The sequence below is a fragment of the Rhinolophus sinicus genome, linkage group LG04 (genome assembly GCF_036562045.2).
Source record: "Rhinolophus sinicus isolate RSC01 linkage group LG04, ASM3656204v1, whole genome shotgun sequence".
Lineage (NCBI taxonomy): Eukaryota > Metazoa > Chordata > Mammalia > Chiroptera > Rhinolophidae > Rhinolophus > Rhinolophus sinicus.
Genome location: NC_133754.1, coordinates 181,623,919 through 181,639,553, shown reverse-complemented (window position 1 = coordinate 181,639,553; position 15,635 = coordinate 181,623,919). Strand labels below are relative to the sequence as shown.

The 15,635-nt window shown below is 41.8% G+C and overlaps 2 protein-coding genes across 5 annotated transcripts in view; both read right to left on the bottom strand.

Annotated features, from left to right (window-relative positions):
- Positions 1-15,635, bottom strand: part of RALGPS1 (Ral GEF with PH domain and SH3 binding motif 1) — a 289,405-nt gene that overhangs the window by 263,760 nt on the left and 10,010 nt on the right. The window lies entirely within an intron of this gene.
- ZBTB34 (zinc finger and BTB domain containing 34) overlaps positions 4,948-15,635 on the bottom strand; it is a 37,799-nt gene continuing 27,111 nt past the window's right edge. For all 4 annotated transcript variants that reach the window (XM_019728602.2, XM_074331053.1, XM_074331052.1 and 1 more), the window contains one exon: positions 4,948-8,766. In XM_019728602.2, coding sequence (XP_019584161.1) covers positions 7,242-8,766 — 1,525 coding nt within the window. In that variant the 3' untranslated portion in view covers positions 4,948-7,241. The remainder of the gene's footprint in view (positions 8,767-15,635) is intronic.

Sequence of the window (15,635 nt, the reverse complement as noted above, 5' to 3'; positions counted from 1 at the left end):
AACCTCTGATTTGCACATTTTAGAGCACACACACACACACGCACAGGGCACGTGAAGACGGTGCAAGCAAACCTGCAGGATCCATTCGAGCTCAGAGGCTTGGGCCATGCACAGCCACCAGTGGGGCCTAGGAGAGCCCAAGGGACAAGAGGAGCAAATCTTGTGTGGAGACGCAAAGAAGAGTGCCCAAGGGCTGATCAGACTGCCAAGGCTGGGGCAGAAAAGTCTGAAGGAATGCTTGGAGTGCCAGGACCTCATTGCCCCCCATCAGCAAACTTAAAGTGGGCCCGTGTACCTAGCCAGATGGGATCGCCTAGCCACCAGCAACACCTGGCTAGCAGCCCCAAAGCACAATGTCACTATCCCCTAGAGGCCCAGCCAGACTGATTAGAGCCAACCTCCATTAGGGCAGAGGCAGGAACAAGAAAAGCCCTAGTGAACAACCTCTTTCAAAGATGAAGGACAGGGGACCTCTGCTTGCTGACCCAGTTGGAGAGGAAAGGGCGGCAGCTTGGTCCGGGCAGACTCAGGCAGGTTCCCCGTGGGTGACTGCATTATAATCCACTGTTCATATAGACAGACTCCCCCGCACTGCGCTTTTAGAGGAATAGCACGTTCCTGCCCAGTGCAAGCTGGATCAGCAAGCTTTATTGTACACCTTTCGCCCCGCACCGCACAGCAATCAGCCAGCGAGGGCTCACTGCACTCCCCAGGGCTGAAGTTGTGCAACACAGGTGGCTGCTTTTTGCCATTTGTGTTCTGGAAAGTTTTGAGCCCTATGTGCTGACAAAAGGTATGCAAGCTAGGCCAGTTGTGAAACACAAAAGGAAAACATCACCCGAGATGTTTAGCTATGAGTCATTGAGGCTCGAGGGCTTTTCAAGGAACTGGTCCAGGAAACAGAAATGAAGGCCAGCTAGCAATGAGGGATTGGTGGTGGTCCTTTGGCATTACAAAGGATATCATAAACATCCCCAAAACTGGGCGGGCTTGGCCGATTGTATGAATTACAACTGGAAGAAACTAAAGTGAAGACAGATCATGACTTCAGGACAAATGGAAAGAGCCAGCTACTGCGCAATGCGGTCAGGACGGCTACACATCTGCTCTCAGTGTATCTGCTTCAGGTGGTGGTCCCATGTCCAGGACACATTCCCTGGTAATAGTCCTATAGTCCGGCTAGAGAAGCAGCTCACCCGACTCTTGACCGCTGGGCTACTTCTCCAGCCTTAAGGAGAAAACAAACCTATCAGAAGCCACTGCCTCACAATTTAGCTAAGCCACGCAAGTTCAATCCATCATTTTAGACAAACTGGGTAAAAAGGGTACGTGACCTGCTTAGGGTCACGGTCAAAGGCGTGGATACACACCACGTCTCCAGACTTGCAAGTCCATGCACTTTCTCCATCATGCCCCTGAGTAGCTCAGGAGGCCCCAGGCCCCCAGCCAGCAAGCAAAGCTGGTTCCTGCATGACCTCTTACACTGTGCACCAGCTCACTGCCCACTCGCCTGTAAAGGAGTCCTAGTGAGAAGGGCGAGACTGCTTTCCAGCAAGGAGCAAGTCAGCTCTAGTAGCATAAGCAGCCAAGTTTAATCCCCACCCGCCTTCCAGCCACCTGTCCTGCTCGACCGTCCCAGAACACATGCATTTGCTCACTCCTTCAGTCCTTACCGTGTACCTGCTGTGGTAACAGGCCCTGTGTTAATCATATACAGGTGACAGGGACCTTCCAGGATCCCTACTGTCGTGGAACTTACACGCCAGAGGGCGAAACATTAATTGAATAACCTCATGAATCGATTTACAACTACCAATTGAAATATGTACTCCAAAGGGCAGGAACACAGCTCAATAAAAGTCTCTGTTAAAGGGGCCTGACCTCGAAGGGCTGGTGTAGGGAAGGGCTCCCTCCCTGAGCTGAAATCGAGGGAGTTAACAGGCTAAGAGGGAGAAGCTGGAGACAGCAGAAACAGCACCGAAGCCCCAACCCTGTGGCAGGAGAACAAGGGACACTCCAGGGAGCCAAAGGAACACTTCTGCGGGCAAGTGGGGAGGGGATTCACCAGCGATTCCTTCTGGGGAAGCCTGGGCACAGGCCGGGGCCCCTGACAACTCAGTCTTCACCGCACTCAAGAAAGGTCAGAAATAGACCTGCTTCTTCCTCCTCTTCCCAGCACCACAGTGGCACAAGAGCTTCTTATGAAATCCTAACCTTTAGAAAACAGCAGTTACAGAATCTGACACTGCAGATGTTTGTTACTGCCAGTGAAACCCAGAGGCCAGAAGGGGCAAAAACACAGGGAGACCACAGCGCATTTGCTCTAGCAGCATTTTTATTTACAAACAGCAATTTCCATTGACTGTATTTATACCATAAAAAAGCCATTTACAAGCAAGAAACAAGAATTCAGAACAAAATTAAGCAGCACTAAAATATTCATGTCACAAATCTAAAACAAAATGAATACAAGAGTAAAATATCATTTGAATAAATAGTCTTAAATTCATGCTATAAAATAATCCTTAATGGCAAGTTACTAGTTGATACAGCATCCGCTTAGCTAGCTTCATTTACTTCACATGGTGATGAAGTGTGGAGTTGTGAGGTTACCAGTTTATATTGCAAGATAATGACATTGTTAAGTCATTCAAATTGCTCAACCATTTATAACGGAAAAGAATGTTAGCCCTACTAATAAAAGTGGTGAGAGAGATGGTTTTCACATTAGGAAAATGGTCGTTCTCAAAAAAACCAGGTGAGTTTACCTCTTACTATATAGTCAGGGCAGCAACCAAAGGCTTGGGCAGCAAGGCCGAAGGTTGAATTCACAGCATACTTGTCACTGAGGGGCAGCAAGAGGTCCGTTTACTGACTCTGCAGCCAGGCTAACTCCAGGGCTTGGTCAAGAACTACAGCAGCCCTGTCTGTGCAGACCCAGAGGGAAACCAGAGAAAACAGGTTCTCTTCCGGGCCGAGAAGTCACGCACTGGGCAGAAACAGTGGAAGCACTCTGGCACTTACTGAAAAAGACGTATGTGGCATGTGACAACCATTACAAATTTGGAACAATGTGAATGACTCTTCTGAACTTTCAGTTCAGTTGCACTGAGTAATATGAAATCTATGATTTATGTACTAGATAGTTTCATATAAAGAATTTACATAATTCCCCAATACTTTCATATATAAAATTTAATAAATAACCCTGACCAGTCTAGAAGCACCATTCAAGGGGCGTGTGCCCTTGGAAAATAGTTTAGGTGTTGCATATTTGAGTCCCTTTCAGTGGAGGCTTCACAGGAAACCATGACAGAATTTAACAATAACAACGACAACAAAAAATAATAATAATCACAGTAACTAATAGAAAAAGTTGTTAAAATAAAATACATTGATTTCTTTAAAGTAAAGCTCATTCACATAGATGACCCCCCCTACCCCCAGCCCTTGTTTTGTGTTCCTGCAGATTCTTCCTAGAATCTAGGCTGTGAAAACAACAGTAAAAACAAAACCACACACGAAAATATGCAGGCCTACGGTCTGGGCTAAGGGAAAACAAAGACTTGGTTATAACTGTTCTCATTAGAAAAGACATCTACTCATGCTCTGGAAGATTTAAAAATGATTAATTCAGATCTACAGTATATTCTGCTTAACAGTGAACCGACAGTATCCTTTCTGCTGTTAAAAAAAAAAAAAAAAAAAAAAAACAAAAATCTGCCAAGGCAGAGCCAATTGGGAGGTTTTCCACGGACCGAAAAATTAACTTGTCTTCATATACTGTATTTACAAATATAATTTCTAAATGTATTTACAACTTTAGTAGAAATTAGAGGGTAGAGAACTGATTCGAATGAAAATAACTGTTTAGAAGCACAAACAGTAAAAGTATAAAATTCTTTGTTTTCACAGTTTGTAATAACAGGTAAAACCCCTATAGAAAAGGACGCTGCCACTGTCTTCACATTGTCTGTGTGGAAAAGGTAGCTCAAGAAGAGACTCAATTATGAACAAATCTGTAGGAACTCAGCATATATTTTACTGTAAAAGATTTCTTCACATATCACTTTTCTCTTAATTGATTTTTGCATTTGTTATAAATGAACCATCTAATCTAAAACTGTACAGAAATAGGGACTTTGCTTTCCAAAGAGTCGCTCTAAGGAGTTACACAGCGTACTTCGCCTGCGGAGATGGGAACTTCGGGGAGCATGTTTCTGTTCTGTGGTCATGTCAATCCTCCTGGCACATCCTCGTGTGACAAGGCACAAGTAATTGCTGCTGCCCGATCTGAATGGAGTAAATCTGCCACCTGACACGCACACTGAGAAGCATGACGGCGCGCACGCTCAGAGGCCACACGTGGTGCCGGCCTCCGCGCCGACCCCTCGAAGCCCTGTGGAACCTTACAGTACTGTGTTATGGCTTGAGAATTCATTCTTAACACTGCTAGCAGTGGAAAGGATAAAGTGTTAGCAACATGAATGGGAGCAAGTGGAACTCGCAAAATGTGGAGTCATGATCATTAGAGAGAAACTCAATCCATTTTCTGCCCCTTAACAGTCCCATTACAATGTTTGAACCTGAACTGTACAATCAAAGCAATGTATATTTTTGTCAAAGACAATTTTGGATAAGTCACTCTTTGGTAAACTCAAACCAGTTAAACAAATTTACACATACAAAGAACGCCGTGTAAATAAGGGTAAGATTGACACGGTGACAAGAACTGGGACCTTCAAGGAGCTTGCTCCAAGTGTTTCCCCTCCTACCTTGTCTGAAATATCATGGAATGCTCTGGAGACCCCTCACGAGGTCCCAAGCCTGAGTGAAAAGGAGGTTCCTTCCCTGAGCCTCACCTCTCACGTCCTTGATTTGGACATTTCTTGTCACAAACGTAATGTTGTATCACAACACAAATTTTTTGCATTTAATTCTTTAAAAAAAAAAAAAAAAAAAATCAAAACCAAACTTATTCGTGTAAGAAAAAAAAAAATCACAAACATTTACCTGAAACCCCAGAACATATTTAAGTGGGTAAACACTTGGGGTCCAGCCTCCCCTTGAGGCACGCGGCTTTGACAGGAGTTGAACAAGTGCTCCAGGGAGAGAACAAGCCCCTTACTTAGGCAGTTTGACAGGAGAAGGCATACGATATACCCGATTTAGCAAAAGCTGCTCCTGGGAGCAGCAGGATTCGAGTGTAATATGTATGTAGTAACACTGACATGTGGTGCAGCAGTTCACGTGTGAACAGATCCTGTGTGCTAAAGAGATGCCACTGCACGGCTACCACCCCTGGGGGCCATCACGCACAAGGGCCTGAATGATTGGTTTCCTCAAAATAACCCAAAAAAAAAAAAAAAAAAAAAATCCCCCCAAAATACCGCCCCCAACCCCCACCATTCTTGGTATTTTAAGAGCCAAAAAAGCATGGAAAACCAGCAAACGTCTGCTTTTGTACTCCTCTGAGGTTGGTCTTTTCATTTGTTTTTTCTTTTAGGTGGTTTGTGCTGTGCTCCTGTGGACGCATTGGCTGTGAGGTGCAGAGCCAAGGTTATCAGAGAGTCTGGAGCACTGACATCCTACAGGCAGCGTCAGCACAAACTCACCCCCAATTTGCTCACAAAATGACTGCCCGAGTATACAGTACCGAAGCAATCTCGTAAAGCCCGTTCTGTTTACTAGAAGCACACGGTGAACAAAACAGAGAACTGAAGACGTTTCCTAAAGTTCTAATAGAATATTATTCAAATAGGACTCAGGTGTGTTTTTATACAGCAATGTGTTTGCCAGCACATGCTTTTGAGGTCTCTTTTCAAGCTCTGAACTCAAGAGAGGAAAAAAATAGTAATTCACTATTACCATTCGATTTCACATTTTGTACAACTATACTGACCTAAAAGATAGATAACATAAACATAGCACCACGTGACCAAAAAAAATAGTGACATACAGATTTGGTGACACACAGAGTATCTCAGAGGGCTTTTGAACTGTTGGTTTCTTGAAGCAGGAAACACTGAGAGAGTGGGGGAGCCACTGAGGCTCTCGTTAGCACACACAATACTAAGATATATTGCTTGCAATTCCCATAGAGTATATCTTTACAAAAGTACAAATTCCAAGTTCTGCAGTTTCCCTGGGAACTGCATGTAGAAAAAGTTGCTGTGCACCTGAAACTGGCTGTTTGAAAAGAGAAAGAAAAACAACAAAACCACAACACTGCGTGGAGAATATTGTAGACGGAACTACAAATCCCTTTCCTTCAGTGCGAGTAGTAACTCGTGGTAGAGTGATTCGATGTAGTTACCTGGTATGTTTCTACAGTACGGAATGCAGGTAGATTCGTAGGCCAGTAAAACACTGAAAACCACTGCTCCTTTGGGGTTGGCTACTAAAACACTACAATATGTAAAAAGGTCAGCACCACGGGTCATCCAGCCTACTACCTGGACAACGAACAAAAATCCCAAATGGTTTCCAACTAGAGTTGAGTACATTTTATGGCATTTGGTTTATGTATTTGTTATGAAGCAGAGCTATGAACACTGTGATTTGCTTTGCTTGCTTTTGGACACAATGATTATTATATATGAAAACCTATTAACATTCTTTTGTAAGGGAAATAAAGGGGCAAAACCCTAACATATTAGGTAGGGACGAGACAGAGTCAAAAGCCCTGTTCACATTGCATTAAATTATATATTCCTCTTACATTCACCTCAACCAGAATAAAATCAAATTTGAGAATGTATATATACTATATATATAATAATCACTTTATTATATATATATATAAATTGTCTAAAAGTAACTTTAAATTAGAAAAGGTTACCCATTTGTATCAGCTGACGGCATCCTAGTCTCTCTCTATGGAAACGCACTGGTGCCAGCGCGTGATGGCACCAGAGAGAGTATGCCTCTTGGCAGAGAATGTAGGGTCAACCAGTTGGCATAGCGAAATCACTGGCAGATTTGGGACTAAGAGTTCAGCCAAAGAGGGATACTGTCAGCCTGTGTTTTCCCTGGATACGATGCCCTTCATGCTTTGAGCTCCTTCGGGGGATAGTGGGGAAAGGATATAACCAATGAAGTGTTCCTTCCAGAAACCTTAGAAAAAACTGCCAAAAGACCAAGAGATTTCCAGATGGTTGGGAAAACTAAAGATAACAACAAAGCAAATCACAAATATGCATTGATTAATGTGCTTTGTCTCGGTGCACTTCTTTACCATCTTAATCAGGAGCATCGGACACTGTGTGAATTTCCATCCGGGAATCTAGGGCCATCTCTGAGGCTGATGCATCGTTTTCTAGTTTCTGTTCCACGTACACATCTGTTCTCTCGGGGGACTCGATGCGACTCCTGACTTCGGCTACGCCGGGGTGGTTTTTCCGCAGGTGCTGGTTGAGGGTCCCCTGGAATGGAAAGCACTTCCCACAGATCTCACAGCGGAATGGTTTGTCATCAGTATGGCCCCGGATGTGGTACTCCAGTTGGTCCTTCCGTGTGTACTTCTTCCCGCAGAACTTGCACACAAAGGGGGTGATTCCCATATGGAGTCGCATGTGCCTGTCCAGGCTTCCTTTCTGGTTGAAGGACTTTCCACAGTAAATACAGATCAACCTCTCGTTGTACGGGTACCAGTGACCTCTTGCACTCCTCTCCCGGGGGCTGCCCTCGTACCCGGGGTTATTCAGCACAGCTTCGCTGTCAGAACCCTGCACCAAGCCCTGCAGATCACTGTGCAAATGGACAGACAAAGCCCGCTTTTGGCGGGCACGCCCTCCACGGAAACAGCTCAGCATGGACCTGGACGGGCTGGAATTACTCAAACTTCCAAAAGCTTCTGAGACGCTGGCTGGCTGCGAGGCTGCCTGGGAATAGGAATATGCGTGCTGGAGCACAGAGCCATAGGGACCCACGTTCACTGCCACAACTTGCTCCCCGTCAACCATCTCGGTGTGGTAGCCGTCGTCTCCCAGGGAGGAGCTGTCGGAACAGCTGGGCCGGTCGGACTTCTCCATCTTCACCTTCACCTCAGTGATCTGCCTCTCCCTCACCAGCAGGTCCCCTTGCTCATGGTCCCCCTCTATCTGAATCTCGTACTCAGACACGCTCCCGCTGCTCCCTCGGTCCGAGTGCCCTTCCTCCTGCAGGCGGCTGCGCAAAGCTTTGCTGGGCGTCGTCTCCATCCGAAGATCGCTGCTTGTGCTGGGCTGCCGCACCTGAGAGCAATATGGGGGGGAGATCTCCACGGGGTTGGCGAAGAAGCTGCCGTCCTTAACTCCATTCCGACTCTCTGGGGTCTCTTCAGCACCGACGGTGACAGAGTCGACTTCTCCAACACTGATTTTCGAATGAATGCTCTCCAGGATCTGCGTGCACTTGTCGATGACACACTGCATCTGAAGGAAGCTGGCTGCCGTCAGGAAACTGACGACATCCTTCAGCTGCAAGGACATTCTTCCAGTGTAACAAAACGAAAGCAACTGTTCAAACACATTGGGATTTTTAATCACTGATATTGACAAGCCACTCATGGTACTTAATGCTGAATGGTCCCGGAAATACGGGGAGCTGGCAGCGAGGACTGCTTTGTGGGCTCGGAATGGCTGACCCTGAATGTGGACAATGATGTCACATAGTTTCCCTTGCAGGCGGAGTTCATTTAGCTGGCTCAGAACGGTGCTGCTGTACTCGGGCACATCGAACTGAATAAAACTGCTGCTGTCCATTTCTACTGACATGAAGCGCAATCTGTGGAAAGAGAGAGTTTCGTAATTCACCATGACTCCTAAGTACAAGCAGCATAAACAGAAGCTTGCAAACATACCACCACCATTTTGGCTACTGGACCACCATTCTTCCTCTTACTTATTTTCAGTCTTTCATGTCTTGGTTAATTCATCTAAAGCCAAATAACCAAATGATCAATTAGCTTAGTGCCCTAATTGCCTAACTTTCATCTTGATCAAAATTAAAACACACAGAGTAGGGCTATTTCGACTCTGATTGAGAATTTGGTATCATTTTAGGAAAACTATTACCGTTTCACAGTTTTGCGGATTTGACATACTTAGTAAAAAACGAGTACATTCATCAAAGTATGTTCTGCCTTATGTGTACATTTCCAACTGGTGTATTTCAAGCATACAGCACACTGGATGCAATGAGTGGAGCTGAACCCTGCTTAGTTAAGAATTTGAGTTGTCTTCATGTACATTTTCCCCCTTCATCTCTGCGTAGCAAATGTCTCAGTGGAAGTGTTGGGCGGGACCGAAGTCCCTGCGAGGGTTTTGAGTCAGTAGCAGCAAAATAAGAGTGACGGCCATCACGCGTACGTTTCCCTCCGTGAGTGCTCACAACACCGGCCCACCTGGTACAGGCTGGCTGCCTCTTGTCTAGAATCCACAGCACTGCCTCACTCAATACTGCAGTCTATACATACAGCCCAGGCCGCCTCCTCGGGTCAAACATAATAAAATTAGATCGAGCAATTATATTTTAGGTTTTAAAACCCAATCAATAGAAATGCAAACCTCTTGAATCGGTACTGAATCAAAGACAAAATCAAAAAGGAATAAAACTACTTCGAAAATAAGGAAACTCACATCAAATCTGCAGCAAGAAAGGTTTAGGAGTGAAGCTTACTTATGCCTTCAACTTACTTGCGAATGCAGCCAAAAGAAGAGACCGACAGATGTGTGATTATGTGATAAAGCAAACACAGTACATGTTAACAAGTGAAGAGTCTAGACAGACGGTGGGTATGCAGGTGTTTACTGTAAAATTCAACTTTTCTGTATGTTTGAAATTTTTCATAATGAAATGTTGAGGGTTTTGAGACAAGAACAACAAAATTTAAGAGGGAAAGTCAGTGAAACGACAAAAAATAAAAAATGAAATCACTCACAAGGTTAGAAAAACAACAACAAATGAAACCCAAAGAAAGCAAAAAAGTAATTCATACAGAGAAAAAAATTTTAAATTACAAGACAAGACAATGTGCAACTAAATCTAAGACTCTTACAGAAAAGTATCAATTGGTTGCTGTGACTAGATCACACCAGAATTTTTTTTATCACATCAGCATTTGAGTCGAAAGAAGTTATTTATTAAAGAGGAATACTGTGTCCTTATTTATCCTAGATTTATGACTGGAATCTATTTGAAATCTGTATGGAATGAACATATTTTTAGGATAACATAAATTGGCAGAATTAAATAAAAAAGACACAGAAACACTAAAGCACAAATGATCTTCAGGCCTTTCATACTATTCTAGATGCACGTTAAAACATTTAAAGCATCCTGGTTCATACGGCATAAAGCTGATACTACAGGTGGCAAAGAGCAAAAGGAAAATTGTCACTTTACTTCAGTAAACAGATTTTAAAGTCCTAAAGGAAATACTAGAGAATATAACCTATTAAAATAATAATATAGTATGACCAAATGTAAAGATGGCTGTATGTTAGGAAATATAGCAATATAATTTGCAAAGTCAGTAACTTAAAGGAGAAAAACCATATGGCCAAATCAATACTACGCCAAAATGCACTTAAAGAAAGCTAAAATGCCCTTTCAAAGTAAGGAAAAAATATTCAATAAGCTAGGAATGGAATATTTTCTTAATATAATAACAGCCTCTACTGCAAACCAATGGCAACATCATCCTTAAAAAGGAAACATCGTATCTGCCTTTACCTCACTGTGTTTAGTAGAACACACGCCCATGAGCTAGCCTCAATATCCCTATCTCCCAGGGATTAAAAAACACATTAGCATAATAACCCATCTGAAAAGTCCTGCAGACAAGAATTCTATTTAACTCAGCAGTTTGCAAACTCATTTAACGGTGAAACTCTTTTCTCAAGGTACCCATATTAATATTCCAAAGAATTAGTGTTCCCTGGCACACACTCTAGTAAACACTTTTGTGAAGGCCTTCCCGTCAGTGCCTGGGAGGACAAAAGGTTGTCTGCCCATCACTTCTCTTGCTTAAGATTGTTCTGGAAGCTCCAGCCAAAGCAACAAGAGAAAAATTAGGGCATATAGCATTAGAAAAGAGGAGGCAAAATTACTATTCAAGGCAGATATGACTATTTACATCGAAAACACAAGAGAATCACTTGGAAAAAATCTGTTAGAATCAGGATCTAACAACTGGAGGGTTGCAAAAAGTACTGTATACAAAAAAACAGTTAGGTAAGATAATGACAAGTTACAACCAACAATAGTAACAGAAATAATAAAATACCTAGAGGATAAACAAAAAATAGAATCTACAAGAAGAAAACTGTAAGATTTTAATAAGAACAAAAACATGTCTAAAGGAAGACACATATCATGCTTCTGGCAGGAAGATTCCATACTATCAAGATGGATACTGTCCCTCAAAATTAATTCATAAACATAATGTAGCCCAATGGAGTACTTCCTTAGAAACCTGACAAAATGATTTTTAAATTATTCTAGAACATTGCCGTCCAACCAATATGTAATGCAAGCTATCATATGTGTAGTGCTTTCTAGCAGTTACATTGTTTAAAAATATAAAATGAATTTTAATACATTTTATTAATCCAATGTATCTAGAACATTATCATTTCAACAATTAATATCAAAAAGTCATTTAAGTCTTTGAAATCTGATGTGTATGTTACACCACAGTGCACCTCAATTTGGAATAACCACATTCCAAGTGCTCAACAGCCACGTGTGGCTGGCCAGTGGCTACCATATTGGACAGTGCAGCTCTAGAAGAATAAATACTGAAGAAACTTTAGAGAAAGAAATATGCAGCCAAACATCTAGATGTCAAAATGAGTGATTAGGTTATAATTCATTTGGTAAGTATGTACTGTCTTCAACATGCCAGGAACTGGGGATCCGGGAGAGCTATAATTCTCCTGTTGTAAATTGCAATAAAAGCTATGAGATCTTTCAAAATGAGGGAGTGGTCAGAGAAGGCCACTTGAACAAATGATATTTCAATTGAGACCTGAAGGATGAGTAAAGGTTAGCCAGACATGGTGGGACTGGTGGTTGCTGCAGGGAAATCTTCCAGTTTTCCAGACAGAAGGAAACCCATGTACAAAGATGAGAGCCTGAGTCAGGGAGGCAGGAAATATTGGGGTGTCGTGGTACAATTGGGACGAGGAGCAGGGAGAGGTTCAGAGGCCACGTAGGGCTGTCAAGGCAGGAAGAAATCAGACCAGGATGGGCCTCATGGGCCATTTGCAATCAGTGAAAAAGGAAGAATTCTTGAAATAGATGCTGCTTGGATAATACAAATAAAGTTAGATCCCTTCTTCACAACATACCCAAAAATAGCTTCCAGAGAATGCATTTTTAAGCACACAATGACAGATGCCAGAAGAAGAAACACAGACTTAACTATTAAGTAAAAACTTTTGCGCATATAAAAAATACCTTATATCCAAAAAGGACAAATTATGAAAAATACAGGCTATATGGCAGAGAAGTATAAAACTCTTACAATCAATAAAAGCCAAATATAATAACTGAAAAATAGGCAAAGAATATGAATACTTGGCTAAATAAAAATTAAAACAGCCTTTAAACACAGATAAAATCCTTAACAACTTCATCAATAAAGAAATAAAAATTAACATTAGACATATTCTTCTTTCTCAAATTGGCAAGACTTAAAAACACAACCCAGGCTGACAGTCTTATAGGGAGAGGGCTGCTCTCATATTCTCCTGGGAGACAAACATAACAAAAGCTTTAAAATGGACACTTCTCTCGTTTCAGCACTCTGTATCATAAAAGAAATCATGAATATAGCACAGAATTTATCCATAAATACATTCAATTACAATAGCAAAATGATGGAAACAACCTAAATGTCCAACGATAAGGGAATTATTATAATACAGTACACCTATATGCTGAATACTATGTCTTTATTAAAGTGATGTTACAGAAGAATACAAAGTTAGCTCCACAAACTGTAAGCCCCACAAGGGCAGGGATTTTTATCTGTTTTAATAACTATCTGCCAGATTCCTGCCTGACAATAAATATTTGCGCAATGGATATTTAATAGCACAGCAAAAAATCAGGTAAAGATCAAATGCCAATGAGGAGAGATCTTTCTGGATAATAGAAATGGTCTAAAACTAGATTATGGCGATAGTTGTACAACTTCAGAAATTTACCAAAAATCACTGAATTGTATACTTAAGATGGGCGAATTTTATGATATGTAAGTTATACCTGTTAAAGCTAGTAAAAAGAAAAATCAGGTAACAATAAAGGTAGGATATTTCTAAAAGTATGTATGCATATACAGACATTACATATACATAGAAAAAATACTGCAAGAGTGTAAGGTGGTACAAATAATTTGGAGGGCATTTAGTAATACCCACCACAGTACAAACGCACAGCCCCCAGGGCTGTGCCATTTCAGTCCTGGAATTTACTACCTTATTGTTAATAACAACAAAAGATTCAATACAAACTAAATGCCTATCACGAGGGGACTGGTTAATAAATGATGGTCCATCCACACTATAGACTACTAGACAGCTAGAAAAAACAAATGAGGAAGCTCTTTGGCACAGATGAAACCATCACCATGCTACACCGCTGAAGGAAAGGGTAAGGTGCAGGACAGTACGTACTCGTATGCTGTCTGTATAAAGCGATATGAGAACACACACACCGCTGTGTCAATACACAAATCCATGGATAAGCGCCGACTATTTCTGGAATGATATACTAAGACAACCTCAACTGTTTCTTGCAAGGGGGACAGGGTAGCTGGAAGGCCTATTCGCTTTCAGTAATCTTTTCAGTAATCTTTTCAGACTCTTAAAATTTCTAACTATGTGAATGCATTACTTATTAAAAACAAGAAACATTTTAAAAATTTTAAGATATCTCATCCAGTTTTTAAAAGGTAAGAAAAGATTACACTAAAACCATTAGGAACATGCATTTGGGGTCAGATCTGGGTTCAAATGATACCTGTTTTCCACTTGCAAAACCTTGGGCAAGGTACTTTAGAACCTTTCCAAGTTCAGTTTTTTAATCTTTAAAATAGGAATAATACTAGTCCTTGCCTCATGGGTTGTTATGAGGAATATACGATGGAAGTAGGAAGCACTGAGCAGTGGCTGCTTGGCACGTGGTAAAATCAAGGTTAGTTATTATACTCTTTTTAGGGAGGCAGGGTGGGGTAACACAGAGAACTGGCTTTGAAGTTAGACTTGGATGTGAACCCTGTTGGATATGAACCCTGGCTCTGCCACTTTCTAATACAAATAATAACAAGAACACTTACATAGCTATGTGGCCTTGGACAAGCCAGTTAACTGATTTATCAAGAAAAGGTCTTGGAAGAACTACTTCCCAACACTACTGCTTAATAATGAAATGAGGGAAATTCATGCAATGAATGTGCTATAATAGCTTACATATAATGAGTACGTACCTTGTGCTAAACACCTTATATGTTAATTAATTTGATCCTCGAGGGAAATGCTATGATTGTTCCCATTTTTATAGATGAAGAAATAGGAAATGAAGACACTTGCCAAAAGTCCCACAGCTAATAGATGACCCTAGTCTGGTTCCAGAGGTTGTGCTGCCTTCTAGAAACACAGATACTGCCTGGCAGCTGCCAAGTGTCCAAATGTTACCTATTCATTATGGCATTTCCATGACACAAGAGTGTGCAAACAGTGACTTTTGGAATTAAAAGGCAAAAGGAAGGTGGGTTCAGGCTTTTTAAAGGTACAGAGTCCTGGACAAAAACCAGCAGAAAAGGGAAAATAATAAAGCATTTCTGAAAAGAGTCTGTAAAACGGAAAATAGTTTCACAATGAGGCTTCTTCCTCTTGTATGTGACTTTTCATCTTCGTCTCATAAAAAAAGTAGAGAACTATACATGAAAGAAAAACACTAAAGAGCTAGAGAGATCGTGATTAACACCTGAGAGGGATTCCATTTTTCTGCAAAATGAGAAAGGAAGTGCTTCATTCTCCTCTCCTTCACTTCACACTTCCTTTTGGTGGTGACAATGAGATTCAAAGACTCCTGCCTAAAGCTGTTAACAAGAAACACTCTTGAGTAAGAGCTTCCAAAAGACTGACATGCAGGGAATTTGCAGGGAATTTAAGTCCAGGCTAAGAGGAGTAAAAGACATAATTAAACCACAAGTGCTACCTACACCCAGTGACCTGATTTATCAGGTCCAGTGGTCCCAAGGCAGAGGAAGTCACACCCTCTTACAGAGACATCAAGTTCAAGTACGACCCTCCACTCTGTAGCAGCAGTTCCCCAGCATGGGCTACTCATTGGTTTCTTGTAGGTCTTGACTGCTCCCCTGCATGGAATGTCAGAGGGCCTACACCTAAGTTACATCAATGTTTAATTTATCTCTAAAATAAACTATATGCATGTGGTCGAACTTCAAACCACAGTACAGAAAAATATATAATGAGTAGCAAAACGCTTTCCCAGTTCCTCTTCCCAAAGATAATCACTGGTAAGAGTTTTGGGGTGCTCTTTCAGAGAAAACTGTAAGCATCTATTAGCGTAAACTGTTCTGTACTCTGCTTTTTAAAATGTACTTACTACACCTTACAATC